We start from the raw sequence: 18,361 nt of genomic DNA on the forward strand, positions 1-18,361 counted from the left end.
TTTATTTGGAGGGAAAACAATTCCAGAATGATCCTCCATCAGAATACAGTTGAAGATTATGACTAGTCAACAGAGATACTAGGTCAATAACGACAGAACGACAGTCAGAATTGACAAGGAAAATAAATATATAATGCCTCCTCTGTGCCTCCCCGATAATGTACAGCATACCCACACAATTACAGATGATCCCTTCATTCAGTTAATCAAGGAACCAAATGTCAATAAGCACTGTTAACATGGGGGTGTTTTCAAATCCTTTTCAATCAAATTCTAAAAGGGTCACCCATAACAACCCCAAACAGCCAATACCATTATCTGAAGAGTCCATTAACACAAACAGAGACAGACTCCATTCATTGGAATTGTAAGAGATGTACCATTTGCACAGCACACACACACACACACACACCCCAGACAGAAAGAGTGCAGTTAAAGAATAATTCCACTTTTTTACAACTTAATGTTAGATGTTTTCTTACCCTGCCATACCTTGCGTTGGCTATGGCTGTTTTTAACCCCTTAGATCCTAGAGCGGCGGTCAATTGTCTTTCCATTCATTTCTGCAACAGCCTATATAAAACATTTTAAACTGGATTTTCATGGATGTTGTAATAAATGTTTTATTTATGTAATAACTCAAAATGACTGCACCAAAGAAGCCACAGCTTCTCAGGTTAGAAGAGACCATGGATTACTATTTCTCACACTTTCAGGGAGAAGAACCATGTTATATCAAGTTAAAAAGTGGAATTGGCCTTTAATGCTGATAGATGTACAGTCAATCTGTATGTCTGGCCAGATAGTAATTATTCCTCTATGCCCCTTGATGGCTTAGTAGTGGATTGAAGTGGTGATGTCGGGAATTAGACTGTCAGTCATCGCCTGGCCATCTCTACACTCACTCCATAATATCTTTGTTCCTCGCCGGTTCTAGTGTTCTAATCCTTATAATATGAGGCATTCAGACCCTCTTAGCCAAGCGCTGGGTGGCGGTGGGGGGGGATCAGGCATCCTCTCTTTGTCCCGTTAAATAAACCTGAATAAATTAAAGTGTGAAGGCTCAACAAAAGGGAGTGGCTTTGACAGAAATTGGCCTCCATTGGCCCGCTACTCCCTATTTACTTCAGTCCAGAGCCTATAATATAAAGTAATGCACTATAGAGAATAGGGTGCCCTACTAGACACAGGGCAGTGTGTATTGTTTTTGATAGAGACAGTAGCCCAACCGGCTGGCGAGGCTGGTACCGCAGTGATAAAACCCAAGCCAGGCTCAGTGTAATATGGGACTATTTCTGTAGCACAGTAGGGAGGTTTGGAGGGCTCGGGGCTCTGCATGTGTTTCTTTGGAAGTCTCTGGGATGGGTCTACTCTGCATGGGTTTATCCATGCTAATGAGGGGCCAGGCGGGAGTCCTGATAACAGCCACTGCCCCACTGTCCCATGTGTAGCTTATTAACATGGCCGCTAGTTGGCTGAGCCTCTTCAACCCCCGGGAGTCTGTTTATTGGTCCCGGTTAATTAAAGCAACCGAGAGAATAGCTGAAGTTGGGATTAACTCTGGCAGGCCAAGGCCAAGTCTAGGGCCAGTGGAGACAGGACGCCTGGGCAGGTGTCAGGCCGGTTTTACCATTTGGACCTGCACCAAAGACACAGAGCCAGGCCTCTGAAGCCAAGGCCCAAACACCCTTAAGAAGGAGCCAAAGACCAGTCCCGCCAGGCACCAGATGGGAGGGTGGAAAAAGGGGAGAAGATGGGAGAGGAGCGACCTTGAAGGTCAGTTTGACCACTGGATCTGTCCAGCATATGGTGGGCTGAGGTGGGGGAGAGGGGCAGCCCAGGGCCGGGAAGCTCAGCCGGCTTAGCTGATTCTTCCGTGTGACTGTTGACACCAAAGCCAAGTCCTCTGAGCCCCGAGGGGGTTCAAATACGACAGGGGTGGGAGGCACCTCCTAGTTCAACAACTGGCCAGGTTCCATAGCTATTTCCCTTTAAAAAAAAATGCATTTCTCACAGTTTATTTGATGCAGAGTCTGCAGTGTTTCAAAAGGTTTTATTGTGTTCCGGTTACCCTAGAGACTGTGTTTGTTGATTATGCAATCTGCCTCCGGATTGGAACCAAAAGCTTCACAAGAACAGGGGAAAACCTTTTCTCAAGACATATTTTGCAGGCGGAAAATATGCCTTTGCAACTCCTCTCTGTTGTTTCAGTGTCACCCCGGTTCTCTATTCCACAGCTGCGCATGACGAATTCCCTCAAGCAAGACGATTTAGGGAACAATGAACCACCAACATGGCTATTGATCCAGGCACTTGCTGTGTGTTTGTGTCCAGGAGGTGTTTCATGTGCCCTTGGGTGAAGGATATTTGATGTCATTTTTGATTTGCAAATTAAGTGAGCTCAAATAAAATAAAAATGTTTACGTTTGTGTGTGTATGTGTGTGTGTGTGTGTATGTGTGTGTGTTTAACACATCTGCTGTGTAGAATAAATAGGCTGAGAGTGACACTCCCTCTTCTCTCTGGCTCTTTAGATAATGTGAGACTTGAGTACTGAATTACAAACAAACACTGATGGAATCTCATTGGCTCCTATTGTTCCCTTTCATTTTGCTTTGTTGTTGTTATTTTCTAAAAGCATGAGGCTTTGCAGTGCATACTGGAAGCCCACTGCTGCCTAACTTAACGGGACTATTGATTAAAAAAAATGGTTCACTGAAAAAACTATAACATATTGAATACAATTAATAACTTAAACCTCTGCTCTATCTTTGTCCGGTCTGGTCATTGGTTAAACCAATGTACTGTAACAGCAACATAGCTATCTGTCTTCCATAATAGAAGGACTTGTTGACAAGCCTCACCAATCACCTCCCTCCAGACTATTTCTCTAACCAATCACCTCTCTCCAGAACATTTGCCCCTGTTGTTATCACCTGCCCAGGGCTAATGGACAGCTCAACCTTCTCGCAGTGACTCATAAGAAATGGTTGAATGGTTTAATGAGATTTGTGACGGACTGAGCATGCCCAGTGTGGTGTGCACAAATGGATGAAAGCATGTGAGCTCAGACAGCTCCCTGCAGCTACTGTCGACCTCTCTGACCCCTCACATAGACGCGCTCACACGCACACATACACACACACACGCACACACACACACACATATACACACACACACGTCTATTTTTTCAGTTTTATGCAACGTGTGTTTATCTTATGATGTTGTATCTGATCAGGTCTAGTGGCATAAATAATTATTATTGCCGTTGTTGTTTTCTAAGCTACGTGGAATAATTGGAACAGTTTATTATGTCACTCCAATTTTGTTTTATTCTAGAGCTTTAAATGTACACTTTTTCTAATATCTTGATGTTAGAGTGTTGGGGAAAGCTGGTTGACTGTAAGTGCCAATATCCTCTAATTTTGTAAATATATTCATCTGGGTATTTTTTCTACTTCTGTTTGCTTAAATGAGGTTGGCCTCATTCCATCCCTGGACTTGCATTCTGTATGCAATGCTATCTACAGGAATATCCCTTAAGGCTTACAGATTGGCTTGATCCATCTCATGAGGCGTTATTGCATCCTGCCTTTCATGTTAGTAAAGATACTAAAGGGAAATAGTTTTAATTTGAAATGGGTTAAAGGGGAATAGATATGAAATTACTGTTATGTTAATGTTGTGACAGAAAGCAAAGTCTGCCTTTTCCTGGCATTGTTTTTAATTTCTGTTAGATTCCAGGTGGTGTGGTTACCGTGTTTTAAACATCAGTGGGGAAATGATACCACAAGATGCCAAGGAATGACAAAGTCCCCTCATATTCCCATTTTATTTCTAAACACACAAATAAATTAGCAGTTTCGGGAAACAAACCAAAAATATACAGAAAATGAAGAGAACTGACAAGAGACCCTCAACTAGTCGTCCAAGACAGATAAAGGCCTTCCCCCTCTTAAATCCTTCTAAAATCCCCCAAAGGATTCATGACCATGATATTATTCTGCGTTCATTTAAATTACATACTAGTAAATGTATCAGTGCCTTATTTTTTTAAATAGTTACACCTTGTGTCTATGAGGTCATAACAGATCCAATCTGGACTTGTTGTGAGAGCGTTCATACAGATTTCTTTATTTTTTTAAAAGTCATTGTAATTGAGCATACTCTTCCAGGGCAACTAATGTAGTGATTAGGATTAAGCAGTTTGCTCAAGGACAGAACAACTGATCTTTCACCTCGTCATATCGGGGATTCGAACCAGCAAAATGTTATTACTTGCCCTACAGTCTCACCACCAGGCCATCTGCCAGTCCAGTGATGTCGTGCCAAACACAACAGATTCCATCTGGCCATGGTCCTTTGTTATGAGTGCATTCATACATAAAGTAGCCTACTTAACACCTCCATTGCTAATTGTAGGGAATACAGCTTGGAGTATAGTCTGTCTTCTTGGAATGCATCTGTTATGAACGATAGAATGTTCACTCAAAGTACAGATGTGCACTGTGACACCCACCCTCTCAACAGAGTTATTTCCATGAGCTGTGAAAGGACTCTTCAAATAAGCCATTTGGAAGACTAAATTCATTATTCACCTGAGGTCAATGATTGCCGTTTCTAAGGCACAAGCAACAGCATGTGTTCTGTAGGCGTCAAAGCTTCAGCTGTCGCTCCTGCAAAATCAACCCGAAAGACTCAGGGTGGACGCAACACTGAATTAAACCTGCCACAGCCGGCAGCTGCAAACAATTATCTAATTTCACCTCATATAGAACATATAGCATTGCCAGTCTAGAGAGTCTGGACATTTTAATGTCACACACACACACACACAAACGTATATGAAATACTTAATGTATGAATATTGGCCAAGTATGAGAGACTTGGTGTATCGTAAACTTACTTCAGCTCCAATAGAGCAGGACATTTAGATAATTGGGAACTAATTAGCCGGAAGTAATTTACAATTGTTTTTTATTGCCATATTGAAATAAATAGATTCTTGATAAATTGTTCCTCTTTTTTTTTTAACCCACTTTTAATAATGGGTTTGAGGCTTTGAATAATCCAGCTACTATGCCCAGTTCCTGCAATTTCCTTCCTCCTGAAGATTCACAATAATGATGCACAGTGTTATTTCTGTATCCACTGAACCACTTCATCTATCACAGACACCCATCACTCACCACTGACAGCTACACACAACAATAAACTACTTCTGTTTGGTTCCAGCTCTGGGGGAGTTACTGTACGTACATTCTGATGACACTTTGATTGATACTGAGGGGTTTTAAAGAAAATGTGTTTTTTACACTCTAAGCTCACAGCCCCCCAGATATTTGATCTAACCTCATTGGGTATGACACTGGGGTTTAATTCAAGTTGTCACTCATGCTGCATTTCCTGAAGCGGTCCCTTGCAATTTTTACTTTTATTACAAGTTGGTTTCATGCCATCAGTTCAGTTGATGTATAACATGCCTAGAGGCAATGTGCAGATCAACTAAGGATTCACCGAATTCAGTTCATTTCTGTCTCCATTCTATCAAAAAAACATGAACAGAAAACACTTCAGTTGTATTTTTTGTATTTTTTATTTGAAAGGGAAAATATATAACTCAATAAATACTGTGGCAACATCAATGCGATACAGACATACAAAATGAACATGAAAAACTGCGATGATGACCTAACGGTAAAACACTTTTCATTACCGACAGTTGATTCTTTCTCTAAATTAATTTCACAAAAAGAGCCAGCTAATAATACTGCTCTAGAGGACACCAGTTAAATGTGGATACGGGAATATATCACAATCCATGTACCTTTTCAACAAAGAATTGACTTTCAGAAAGTGCATCTATACCTTTTTTAATATCCAGCGGAGACCATATCTCCTTCAACCAAAGTAATGCTTCATTTGTTTACGTAATTCCCCTGCACTGCTGGGAGCGAGCTTCATAATGTCTGGCATAGCCTAACGGGGTTGTCCATGAAAGTGTCTGCATTACATCATCATGACGTCCTGTCTATCATTAAACCATCCGGACAACAGGAGGTTACAGTTCGGTCAGAAATCGCTTACAGTATATGTTACACTGGCAAAATACGGTAAAGACAGGACTTGCACAATGGGACAGCGGGCCAGTACACACTTGACAACAAAATGAGATGAGAAACTAGTTGACTAAAACCACAGCGATGCAGCTCCATGTCACTTCCTTGTTTTTGGGCTAGTTTGCAATGCGATACATTTTCCGAGACATAATGAAGAAGACTCCAGAAACACTGGAATTTTTTGTTGTGTAAATTGCAGATATCAATTGCTCAGGACACCACCTTTCGAGGTATTGTTCACCACATTTTCAATAGAGCCCCCCCCCCCCCCCCCCCCACCCCCCTGGATTGCAAGTGTGAAGACAATCGGGTCCGAACTGTATCAGTTCACACGCATATAGCTCCATTTTCCCGCCATTGACGGCCAAAATCCTGCCCGGCACGCCTGGAACATGCCAGGGTAAAGTCAACCACTTTGGAAATTATTATGCGAATTAAGGTCTATCTAGCATTTTGTTCTCTCTCTCGTAATGTAAACAAGCCCTCTCTTTCAACCATTGACCTTGGATCCAGTGCAAGGCGGCTTTTCTGATTGTTCCAGTTTATCACAGTCCACAGCCAACAGTGGCTGTCCCTTCTCAAGTTTAAAGGTCAGAAAGAGTGGGGTGAGGCTTTCATCATTGACAATACAGTGGGGGTCTTATTCACAGCTTTCTCTAAAGTCCTCTGAAAAACATACAGGACTCTCTCAACCTTTCCTATGTTACATGATATCTTCTTTGGGGAAATGCTAATTTCTTGTGACAGCCTAAGAACACTTCCTTTTCAACTCTTAGAGGAATCTGTGTCACTTCCTCCCAGGAGCAACTGAAAGGAAGGCAGCTGATTGGCCATAGTAGAAATAGCTTTCTGTTCTGGTAAAAAAAAAAAAAAAAAAAAGAAGAATGTAAGGGTATGGATTATGGAGGCAGTGGTGCTACAATGGAAAAAGTATTGTGTTGTCATTGGCACAGAATCCAGTAAGAGTTACATTGTATGATGCATATACAAAACTCCACCCTAGGACAAGCTAGTCAAGGGCTTTAAAGTGCAGGGAGGGATTGACCTCACCCTCTAATGTCCCACAATGCACTGTGCTCTGACGTTCAACAACAGCCTACCCAACCCACTCCTGGGGACTTAACCCTGCGTAACAGGTCACATGACACTGCAGCTCTTCGCTTTGTCTTTCCGCAGGTCTGACGCTACGGCCGCCAGGTCTGGCCTAAGGGGCATGTGCGAGATCCTCTTGTTGCCTCTCGCGGATTTGTTGCGTTTGATGTTTTTGTTGTTCTTGTTCACGCAGGCCAAGGTTGCCACATGGAAAATGTCCCTGACACTGTTCTCTGACTGCTGCGATGAGCACTCGATGTAGGGAGCGGAAATCTGTTTGGCCATGCTTGAACCCTGTAGAACAAAGTCACAGAAATGACATGTCAAATTGGATTTACTGGCAGACCTTTTGTTTTGATATTGTGTCGTTGTGTGTAAAGCCGCAGGTGTCCAATCATGAATGCAACACAACGGAAGCACACTTTTCCAAGTTACCTGATCATATGATACTGGCGTCTGTCTGTGATTGGATAACTCTACCAAAGTGGAGAGGTCAGTGCGAAGGTCTGACTTGCAGCCCACCAGCAGCATCTTGGTGTTGGGACAGAATTCCTGGATCTCCCCTCTCCACTACAGAAGAAGGTGGACAGTGAGATGGTAAGAGATATGTTGTGTGCATTCTTGAATTGAGTCAGCTTGCTACATCAAGAGAATCAATCCTACATCAACAGGATATGTGAATTCAAATCATGAATAATAATTTTTGTAGGGCAAAAAAAATAAAATACATTTAAAAGTTAAAAGGAAATTAACTACAAGTTTCAGATTTCAATGACTGCAGGAAAACGTATCTTGCAGAAGGGTGATCAAACTATGATCTGACATCTGTAAAGAGCTACAATTAGAACCTGAGCCACTCATTCTGAAGGACAAAGCCACTTCCTCTTTCCTGTCACATGGTTGCATCAAACTGCTTTGAACCCAGGAAGGAATGCAGCATAGTAGGCTTTAAGTCCTAAGATAATCCTTCACGTTTCCTCCAACACAATACACACTCTGTGATCAATAGCCTTTAACTGGTGGATTTAATCTGCCACTAATGCAGTCTTGAGAACAAGGAGTGTTTGGGCTGGCTGGCAGATAGGCTGGCTAGACATTGAGGTGATCATGTTCAGTGTTGTACAGGCAGGTGATTGTTAAAACTGGCAAAGTGGAAGAAACTAAATTTTGGAACCGGAACCTTCCCACGATTCTATTCCGCGACAGTGACATCAGAGGGCACTTAAAGCTCTCTCCAGCCCCTTCCTCTCAGCCATTGTGCTCAACCTAACACGCAGCCAGTCACGACCCTACCAGCACACTTCTCCACATGTCTGAGTAGCCTGCTGAGTCTTGTGAAACCAGGGCAGCGCTGGATGATGACCCCAATACTTAGAACCACCATGAGCTTCTTACCGTACTAAGAGCCAGCCTTGACCCAGTAACATTTAAGTTGACCCGAAAACACTCTGGGGGGAAAATGAGTGGAACAACGGACACAAGCGGAGGTCTCGACATAACCTGAGATGTACTTTAGTCCAGGCCAGTAAATGAGACACAAAACACCATGTTCTAAAGGTGACAGGCATTGACGGGCGTAACAGATCCCACACACCTTCTTTATCACACTGTCGAGGGTCTCAGGACGACTGATGTCGAAGCAGATGAGAACGGCGTCGGAGTCTGGGTAGGAGAGAGGCCTCACGTTGTCGTAGTATGGCGACCCTGAAATGGCGGTACACAGTAGTAGAGGTCAATACACCGACGGGATTAAAACTAGCTTTAGATTTTCTCTAAAGGAGCAAATGATACAGAGGGTCCTACAGGTCAAACCAAACCTGTCCGAACTATATAGACACATTTTGCCTCAAAGTCACACATGACATCCAACAGAGAGAGAGGTGCTTGGGAGCCAAGAGTGAAAGATAATCGCTCAACATGCAGCTCAAAAGAAATACAGATTGGAGGAACCTCAACGCATTCTGCTGACCGTAGCTATTCGCTGTGCATAAAGAGGTTGTTTCCCTCAGTCAGGCCAGGCTCCCAGGAAAAGCAATGCTAGATACCCATTCTAAACCGTCTAACTTAAACCATGTGGAGGAAAACGCCCATCCCCTCCTGCCTTTAATCTGTAACAAGGGGTCTACCCTTACATCAATGTGAGCGACCAGGTCACGTGAGCAGCTGTGGAAACAGCACTTTACGACCAGACCTCAGAGTACAGGGCGCCTTCTGGGATCCGATCTAGGACTTCCCACATGTAACGCAGCCGTGCTGCCAAAGAATCCAGGGAATTTTGTTTTTCATGTATAAAGTGGCAGACCACTCTGGTCTTTTCCACATGACCAGAGAAAGCCGCCACCACCACACACAGACACAGACACACACACACAGATACACACACAGACAGACACACACACCTTGCAAAGCAAGCCTTAGAGGGCCGATAATATAAATCATGGGAAGTTGGATGTTATGGGTGGTGGTGAGAATCATTTGCAGGAAGGGAAGTGCTCACAGCTCAGCCTTCAATGGAGAGGAATGCTGAAAGAAATACCCATGTGGATTTATTTAACCTATTTCCTGGCAATCAGAGAAACACTACACTACAACCTCCTTTCAGATGAAACATGGGGGGCTTCAAATTTTTCAGAACTTTTTAATAAAATAAATTTTAATGAATAAATATAGAGTGAGATTGATGATAACCTCTTAGCATTTCTACAGAAGACAGATTCACTACTTTACAATCAGTGATTCAGTCGGTTTCAGCTTCTTCCTCAGCTATGAGATCTGCTTCTCCCTCTGTGAATTCATCTCCTGGAGGCCAGCTGATAGGAAACCCCAGACACACAAACAAAGAATCCGAACGCGAACAAAGACTTGTGAATGTTCACCTCATTAGCTTCGGCTTTGTCACTTCCCCTCAGGGTATTTTAATCTTCGAGGACACACCTTCCCACTGCTCGCTCCTTCCCTCAAAATAATCTCTTCATCTTTCTATATGTCTCTTGCTCTTACCAAAACACACCCATACATGTGTATTTCTGTCCTTGGGGACCAGAAAACCAAAAAATGAATCCTAACCCTAACCGCAATAACCTAACATTCATGCCTTAACTTAACCTCCCCCTAATGCCTAACCCATAAAGCGTCAACTTTAAAGTAACCTAAAATCTAACACCAGTCCTAAATATAAGTTTGATGCTTAACATAACCCTTATTCCAGAAATTACCTTTGTAAGGATCAGCAAAAGGTCCAAATAAAGGCAGTTTTCTATTCATGTTTTACTTTCCTTGTAAAAACTGTTGGTCCAAATTCGATCTGCTAAAACAAAACACGCACAGTTGCATATTTTAAACCTTGTGGGAACCAGAAAACAAAATCCATGTTCCCTAATCTTAACCCTAATGCCTAACCCAAAATTTGACCTTTCACATAATCCCTACGCTGAAAAAAATCGACTTAGTCCTCGTGGAGACCAGCAAAAGATCCTAATAAGCGCAGTTGTTTTTATATTTTACTATCCTTTTGAGGACATCTGGTCCTAATTCGACCTGACAGACACACAAACACAAGGACGAAACAGGTGCTAACATATGCTCTATGTCTCTCTCCACACTTTACAGTGAAAGACGAGGGAGGGAGCAAGACAGACAGAACGCTCCCTGATCTCTGTGCGGTGCTCTACTGTTCACCAGGGCCCATTAGTCTTGAGTGTACTATAAAAAGAATGCAGGGACACTTGGGACACACCCTTACTGATTTTTGTACGGTTCTGTACAATGGTTCACAGTAGAGCAAAGTCCTGTACACACCTGTCCCGAGAACACCTGTTCAAACCACCACAGGTCAGCTCTAGTCATTCCACATTCAGTTCCACTACCAGACCTCTGAAATTCTCTGAAATCCTCTCCAAGTCAAGAATGTCATTTTTTTGGGGGGGAAAGAGACTTATGTAAGTAGCAATGTGCATTAAAATGTGAAGTCTGGAGAATGAGAAAGAAAGAAAAGGATGGAGTATCCCAATGTGGCTACATTGAATGTTAGAGGCTAAAGAGAGTGAGTAATCGTTTTGGTAAATATTCCATAGCTAAACGATCTCCTTATGATACAGTCTTCTTTGTTTTTGATTACAGAGAAGACTGTTAGAAACTCAGATTTATGATATACAGCAATTGGACTGTGTGTTATCAAAGATCATACAGGGTGTCTAATTCTAAATCTAATTCTTAGCCACAGTAATGCCAAAATACTCATTTGATTACATTTCCTTTAAGACAAACAAGGTAAGACCTTGCTGAAATATGCACTTATCCACTACTCCTGAGTTTGCAGAAAGATCTTCCCAGCTCAGTGGTTACAATAGGGATCTTTGTGCAGCAGGAAGTAGCAACCTTTCAACCTAGGAATGTGAAACATGCGGCTCCAATTCGCTGAGCTCCAGAAATTGATCCGATGCAGGCCACAATAGGAGGCAGGCTGTAGCCTCTGGTCCACGGAGGGGTGAGGGGACAGGGTCAGGATGATGGTACTGGGTGAGGGGACAGGGTCAGGACAATGGTACTGGGTGAGGGGACAGGGTCAGGACAATGGTACTGGGTGAGGGGACAGGGTGAGGGGACAGGGTCAGGACAATGGTACTGGGTGAGGGGACAGGGTGAGGGGACAGGGTCAGGACAATGGTACTGGGTAAGGGGACAGGGATAGGCACGGCCACTTGAGAAAGCAGACACCAACTCAGTGGACAGCAGGCCGACAGTTTGTCTCACACAATCCAGTTGGAAAGAAACCGTCCAACTACTAGCAGGTTTGGATTCGGAATAGAGGCCTTGCATTCAGTTTTGTGATGGAATGTGAATATGGTGCCTGTGGAGTGTCAGCAAAAAGCCCATCACCCTGAGGGTGGTTCAGGACGGCCCCCCTAACTGTTACTGGGAATCTTTGTTCTGGTTTAGCCAGCTGCTGTTTCCCCTCTAAACCCTGACTCTGAGCAGTGCGTGTGTGTGTGTGTGTGTGTACGGAGCACAGCCACCCTACAACAATGTCAACAAACAGCCGAGTCCATCCATCATTCTGTCTCAGACCCTGGATAGCCCAGCAGTGTGTGTGGAGGTGTGTGTGGAGTCAGGGAAGGCTGGCAACAGGCTGGCAACCAGCTGCTGGGGCTCTTTACTGGCCCACGGCCTTTCACAAACACCAACGAGAATAGGGAGCCTCAATCGTCTCAGGCAAACTGTATTCTTAAAACAGCCAGTACTGTCAGAACAGAAGTCCTCTCCGTGCCGTGTCGCTCCCCTTCTGAAGCCGTGTCTCAGACCAGAGGCACGGCATTTCTTCCAACTCCCCCTAGTCAACACCCCGACAACGGAGAGCGGCTCTTGATAAAGCCCAGCCTGCGCTCAACCCTGAGTATCCAGCACCTCCTCCTCCTCACCCCACCTCTTCTTACCCCACCTCCTCATCAGCATCTGGTATGGTGGAGCCGGCAGGCTACCGGCTGTTGACGTGACTCCCCTCGGTGTAACTGAGTAGGCCCAGGCCCTAATCGATATGCTGCTCTGCCCTGTGTCCTGATGAGAAGCGGTAGTGGGGCCAGGAACTCAGGCATCTGCAGAGCCCACCCCTCCCCCCCCGACCTCCCTACAGTACGGGGTGTTGGACTCACCCCCGGCCCCTTTGTTCTCCACTGATCTGTGAACGTCTTAATGAACCACAGACAGACAGTGGGGGGGGGGGGGGTGGGGAACTAAATGGAGGTCATTAAGGTAACGCCCTGGGAAGTTATTAAAACTCCCATTTGTCCTCACAAGGCAAACTCCGCTTCCTGCTTCAGGGGTTAGGGGGTCGCCGGCTTGGCTTTTTCTTTCATCGGGTCCCTACTGTAATGCTGTTAGAGGTGTTACACTCCCTCTGTCTGAGTAGTTTGCTCAGGGAACGTGGACGTAAACAACACACACACACGACCATAAACCTTACATCCGGCGTTTCCGTCAGACCCCTTTTAAAGAGTTACGCTTAATTGATATGGGTTAATAAGACTGGACTAATATGACCTGCCTGGTAAAATAAAGTTACTTTTTTAGTGGCTTTATGTGCATGTGAGGAGTAGCCTAGGCCTATAGATTGTCATTCATATGGAACATTAGCAGCTAATCCTGGAGCATCTTCTTTTTAAATGGGAGGACTATAGGCAATGCAGTCCTCTTCTATGCGGCTGGCTAAGCTCCTTCACTTCCACCGTTTCTCCTCAGAAACAGAAAGGACAGTGAGACTGAGCCCAGCAAAACGCAGCTCTGCCCGGGTAATAAGCCGAGAGCCTCAGGTGTGCTCCTATCCAGTTTAAATCTGGATACAGAGAATTTAGTCATTAGATGAAACAGTGGCTCAGACACCTTCCTAAAAAAAGAGGTGCCCAGTAGAGGGTTGATAGACAGTTCGACCCACGCACACACACAAACACACTTGCAGTGCTCTCTGAGCCGCTCTGTGCTTGCCCCCTGAAGAAGAGAAAATCCCATAGTGTGCTCAGGAAAGGCCCAGGAGACCTGCTATAGTAATCAGCAGAGCCCACAGCCTTCCATCTCAGACAGGCTAGGCAGGAATTTCCACCCATGGAGGAGTCACAGGGCAGCAGCCTGCTCAAACCGTAAAGGTCTGGGTCTATAACAGTGGGCCTACAACAGGTACACTAATTACTTCCAGACTACCAGCGATCCCTAGAGGTTCAAGCCTGAACACTAGAATACAATCTGCCGGGAAAATCTGGTATAACACTAATAAACAGCATCAGGTAGAGAACTTGTCCGTAGGGGGAATTGTCTTCACAGAAATATTGTTTGGTTGCATTTGTCTTTGTTCCGGTGAGTGTTCGAGGTGCAAGGTGAAACATTTCGTTTAAGTCGTGTCTTTTTAATGGTTAACGTCTGGCCGAATAATTCCTAGCATTCCTCAGCAACATCATCACGTATTCTAAGACAAGCGTAAGAAACCATAGGCGCACACGCGGTGTGTGACAACAGGTCCTGGCATGCCTACCAACTGTATTTCTAATGGACAACTGTGAATCAACCGTAGGAGGCAAAACGTGGCCAAGACAAATCAGAAATACCAAATTAATCTTGCATTTACATGTTGGTCTTAAATCAAATCGAAATATTCTAATAGGAGATCGGATCAGAGTTTTGTAGAATAAAAACATATGTCAACACATTAAACGAAAACATTGTATAATTACCTGATGTGTCCCATAGACTGAGCTCAATTCTTTTCGTGTCTATTTCAAAACTGGCTGTGTAATTCTCGAACACCGTCGGCACGTAGTTCTAAAGAAAAATGTAAGAGTACAGATATGGCAAAAGTTTACGAACTGGGAAAACAACCATCGTCTGCTAATAACAGAGAAGTGGTCTCAGTAATGTGTTATTATTATATTATTGCTTGTTCTATAGTCACACATAAATAACTAAACTCACCTCTGGAAAGATGTCCTTGGCAAAAACGTGCAGTAGAGCAGTCTTCCCACATTGACTGTCTCCTACCACAACTATTTTACACTTAACACTCTGGCTGGGATCCATTCCGGATTGAGGTGATAGTTTCTGACCAGATATTCTCTCCTTCATTGATTTAAGTTTCAGGACAGTCCGATACACAGAGCTCCAACTTGTAGGAAAAGATTGCACAGGAATATAGGCGATTGGTTGAAAAGTGTTAAATGCAGAATGATCGCGAAGCGTAATAAATCCTTTTCTTATGCGTCCCCAATAACGCGTCTACTACGACCTGTCCGGAACTAGACGCTTGCGGTTATTTATACCGAAACCGAAGAGCCAATGAGGTTGTCACTCATTTCGCGTAGAGCTGATGTCCCTCCCATCCCCTTTCTTCACGTGCTAAAAATGTGGGAGTAGGTCGGAGTAGGTAGATGATCGAATGCTCAGGGTGTAATGGCGCCCCCCGTAGGATTCCATTCAAAAAGTCGAATCACAATGCGCTTGTTTATTAAACGATGTATCGTCTTGTAATACCATTTTTAAGTAACTTGTGTTCAAACGCAGAGATTGAATCTCAAACCCAAAGTACTCACCAAGACTTACAAAGGAAGTACCTTGACAGTAGAGACTACACCCCGAAGAACACACCCTCACAGAAGAAGTAATCCGATCCATCACTTCACCGAAGTTCCCATGCAGGCCAACCTGGCCTACGTTTAAAGATAAAAAGGTTCTTCAATTAATCTTTTTTTGGAGCTATGTATTCCTCTTTTAGAACCCTTTTTCTATTAAAGAAACAGATTCTTTAAAGATTTATTTGACAAAAGTAAATTTGTAAAGGATAATACAGATATTCACCAATAAAACATCTCACAATATATTTCTATATACTCATTTAATTATTCCTTTATATTACACATGTTACTACAATACTAACATTTAAACCAGGTCAGTAAAATACACACAGAATAGGTCCCAACAATGTGTTACTGATATTTTTCTTGGACCTTTAAATCAAACATGAAACTGTGTGCAAACATAGCAAACCTGAACATTTGACACAAACGTGTTTAGATCAGGAATTTGTATTTTAATGATCAGCAGATAAATTCTGCATAAGTCCGAGACCTCCGCTCCTGGAAAACAAAGCGGGCAGGTATCTCAGACTACCACGGATGTAACCATAGAACTTTCCACTATAACGCTAGCCTGCTGTTGACCATTCTGAGCCTGAGAACTCAGCACAGCTCTAGACCCTCCAGGAGTTCCTCCAACTGGCCCGCTGCTAATCACTGATCGAATAGCTGCGTCCCGGGCACAGTGTGGGCAGATGAAGAAATGTCAAAACGTTGACGCCTGCATGGATGATGGCTCTGGGACGTCACCATCCTGTGCAGCAAAGCTGTTTGACCTCTGCAGAATGTTTTTAATTCCCACCACAGTAGCTGGCCCGGAAAGTGGAGACTGTTATCCCCAACATCCATATGGAACAGTGTCATGTCTCCATGGCCCGGTCCGTGAGGGACATCCCGCCAGGTACCGTCTCCAGGGGTGATCCTGTCAGGGGGGAATGGCAATGGCTAATCCACTACAGGTATCCTGCCTGAGGGCGAAGGTCCCATCAGCTCAGCACGATGCGCAGCCTTAGGTTGATCGGCTCGACTATTGCAGGACATAAACTGTCTGGAAAGCTCTGAGTTGGGAAAGCATCTGACAGAATCAATTAGGACTTGTTTGACTCGTTCAGCTGCCTGTGCCTGAAACATTTCACTGGAGAGTTTGTTAATTCTTTTTGGAAGGACAGGTAGAACATCCACTATTACTTGACCTCAAAGTCTTTTGGGTTAAAATAGGGGGTGGGAATGGTTTTACCATGTGAAACAGAGGTCAAACTGTTTACAAATAACAGCACAATTTTGTGGTGTAGCCCGTGGCTGTAGTTAAATGTTCTTAAGGCCTATTTGGCATGTGTGTTTCATTGGCCAGATTTGTTAAAGACTCAGGTGTGCAGGCAGAGCTAAATGTCCATATTCTCCTGCACCTGTGTGGTTTTGCGGTGAATCCAAACCTCTGCAGGGCCAACCTTGGCAGACCCCATCTTGATTGGCATGTGTGGCGTATTCTCTGTGATTCCTTAAAAGGCCATTTCAATGAACTGTCTGGACTGGATGTCAAGGCCCTCACCACTGGTCTCCTGGCTGTTCAACTGTTCCTTGTAGCATTTTCCCAAGGTGTCGGATGTCTACTTTTCACTGTATTTCGATTTGGCCTTCATGAAAACATTTTAATGGTTATGCTAAATGTGTAATATCAAGGCAACCAAACCCATTACCAAATATATAGATAGAAAAACTTAAATAACCTAAAGACTAATCTTATCTTTTTCCATACTTTTTTCTGAGCTACTGGATCTTCCATCTTGACTTTATCCATCTCTTTCTCCTGTTGATGATTCTTCCAAACCATGTTTGCCATAAGGAAAGTCACACTTTTTTGAAGAGCATTATGGTGAAACAACTGTAAAACAAAAAATACCTCCCTCCTTGTCTAACGCTGAGTTATGTTTGTAAAACAAGTGCAACATTATCTCCTAAAGAGACTACTCATCTTATCCTGTGTAACATGTGCAATCAGAGGGTCTGAACTGCAGCCAAATTAGCCATGTAAAAAGGTGTCGACTTTATTGGTTTCATAAAGTCATGATAAACAATGGACTTTCATGCTACCACATCCATGATATGTCCACACTGACCATATCACATATAGACCCATAATGTGGCCTATTTCGTTGATCAGTAGCAAATCCACCACCTATTAACATGAGCTTTTTTTTGTCATGGTCTTAATGTTTTTTGTTCAGCATGTTGTAAATCACACATTATTCATGCATTACTTTGAACACCTGTCTGGTGACATTGTCACAGCTGTCAGCTAAAAATCCTATATGTGCTAAAGATGTCCCGAACAAATAGAAAAGGACCAGATCAGAGATTTAACGCTGTTCCGCCCAGCCATGTGACTTTCAATAGCACAGTTAAGTGGTTAAGCACTGTTTGGCTGAAGCACGAATGAAGAAGAGTATTTTTATTGCAAACTCTTCATCTGGAGCCCTGTTGTTTGGTCCATTCTAATCGAAGTGCTATTAAAATATATAACAATGTATTCTTGTTTTGCATGAAACGTACGTGTTTTAAGACATATTGAAATTAAACTACTTTCTGCAACAGAGCCTTGACCTTCTCACATGTTTTACTAATACACTTTTCTTGATCCACATTGTATTGAAGAACTCATTCAACTTTATACCTTAAAATGTAAATGCATTATGACGGGGAACCAAATTCGTACAATACTTCTATGTACACCATTGGATGGCCTTTTGCACATACAAAATGAGTATATTCATTGAACCTAGATACTTCCCTGTTGCCATGAATACAATCCTGTTCCATTCTCTGCAGAATCAAATGTAGAAAATCCCATTCACTCTAACTTCTCTGTGCGCATGGCGTGGTAGTGTTAGATTAACAAGGCTTGTTTATCCACACATTGTCTAATACCTTTATTCCACCTTTCAATCTATTGAACACCTCATCTGTAATTCCACGCTCTCTTAAAAGTGTGCAACTTTTGTAATGTTTGTGGTGCACACAAAGAAACAAAGGCGCACAATAA

At 43.4% G+C, this 18,361-nt stretch overlaps 1 protein-coding gene across 1 annotated transcript; it reads right to left on the reverse strand.

Moving 5' to 3' along the window:
• Positions 1 to 5,587: 5,587 nt before the first annotated feature.
• Positions 5,588 to 14,988, reverse strand: rnd3a (Rho family GTPase 3a). The gene is made up of 5 exons (XM_010891081.4): positions 14,666 to 14,988; positions 14,428 to 14,515; positions 8,805 to 8,914; positions 7,646 to 7,780; positions 5,588 to 7,504 (listed from the first exon to the last, which is right to left on the reverse strand). Exons 1-5 carry the CDS (start codon positions 14,813 to 14,815, stop codon positions 7,256 to 7,258), a joined length of 732 nt encoding a protein of 243 aa, XP_010889383.1. The 5' UTR covers positions 14,816 to 14,988; the 3' UTR covers positions 5,588 to 7,255.
• Positions 14,989 to 18,361: the final 3,373 nt, after the last annotated feature.

Source organism: Esox lucius, chromosome 22 (assembly GCF_011004845.1).
Source record: "Esox lucius isolate fEsoLuc1 chromosome 22, fEsoLuc1.pri, whole genome shotgun sequence".
In the NCBI taxonomy this organism is placed as follows: domain Eukaryota; kingdom Metazoa; phylum Chordata; class Actinopteri; order Esociformes; family Esocidae; genus Esox; species Esox lucius.

Excerpts from the sequence above, each read along its gene's own strand:
- rnd3a (XM_010891081.4), bottom strand. The coding sequence starts at position 14,815 with ATGAAGGAGAGAATATCTGGTCAGAAACTATCACCTCAATCCGGAATG. Across the intron at positions 14,516-14,665 it reads CCAAGGACATCTTTCCAGAG|AACTACGTGCCGACGGTGTT; the intron begins GTGAGTTTAGTT and ends ATTTTTCTTTAG. Across the intron at positions 7,505-7,645 it reads CGCCAGTATCATATGATCAG|GGTTCAAGCATGGCCAAACA; the intron begins GTAACTTGGAAA and ends TTTGTTCTACAG.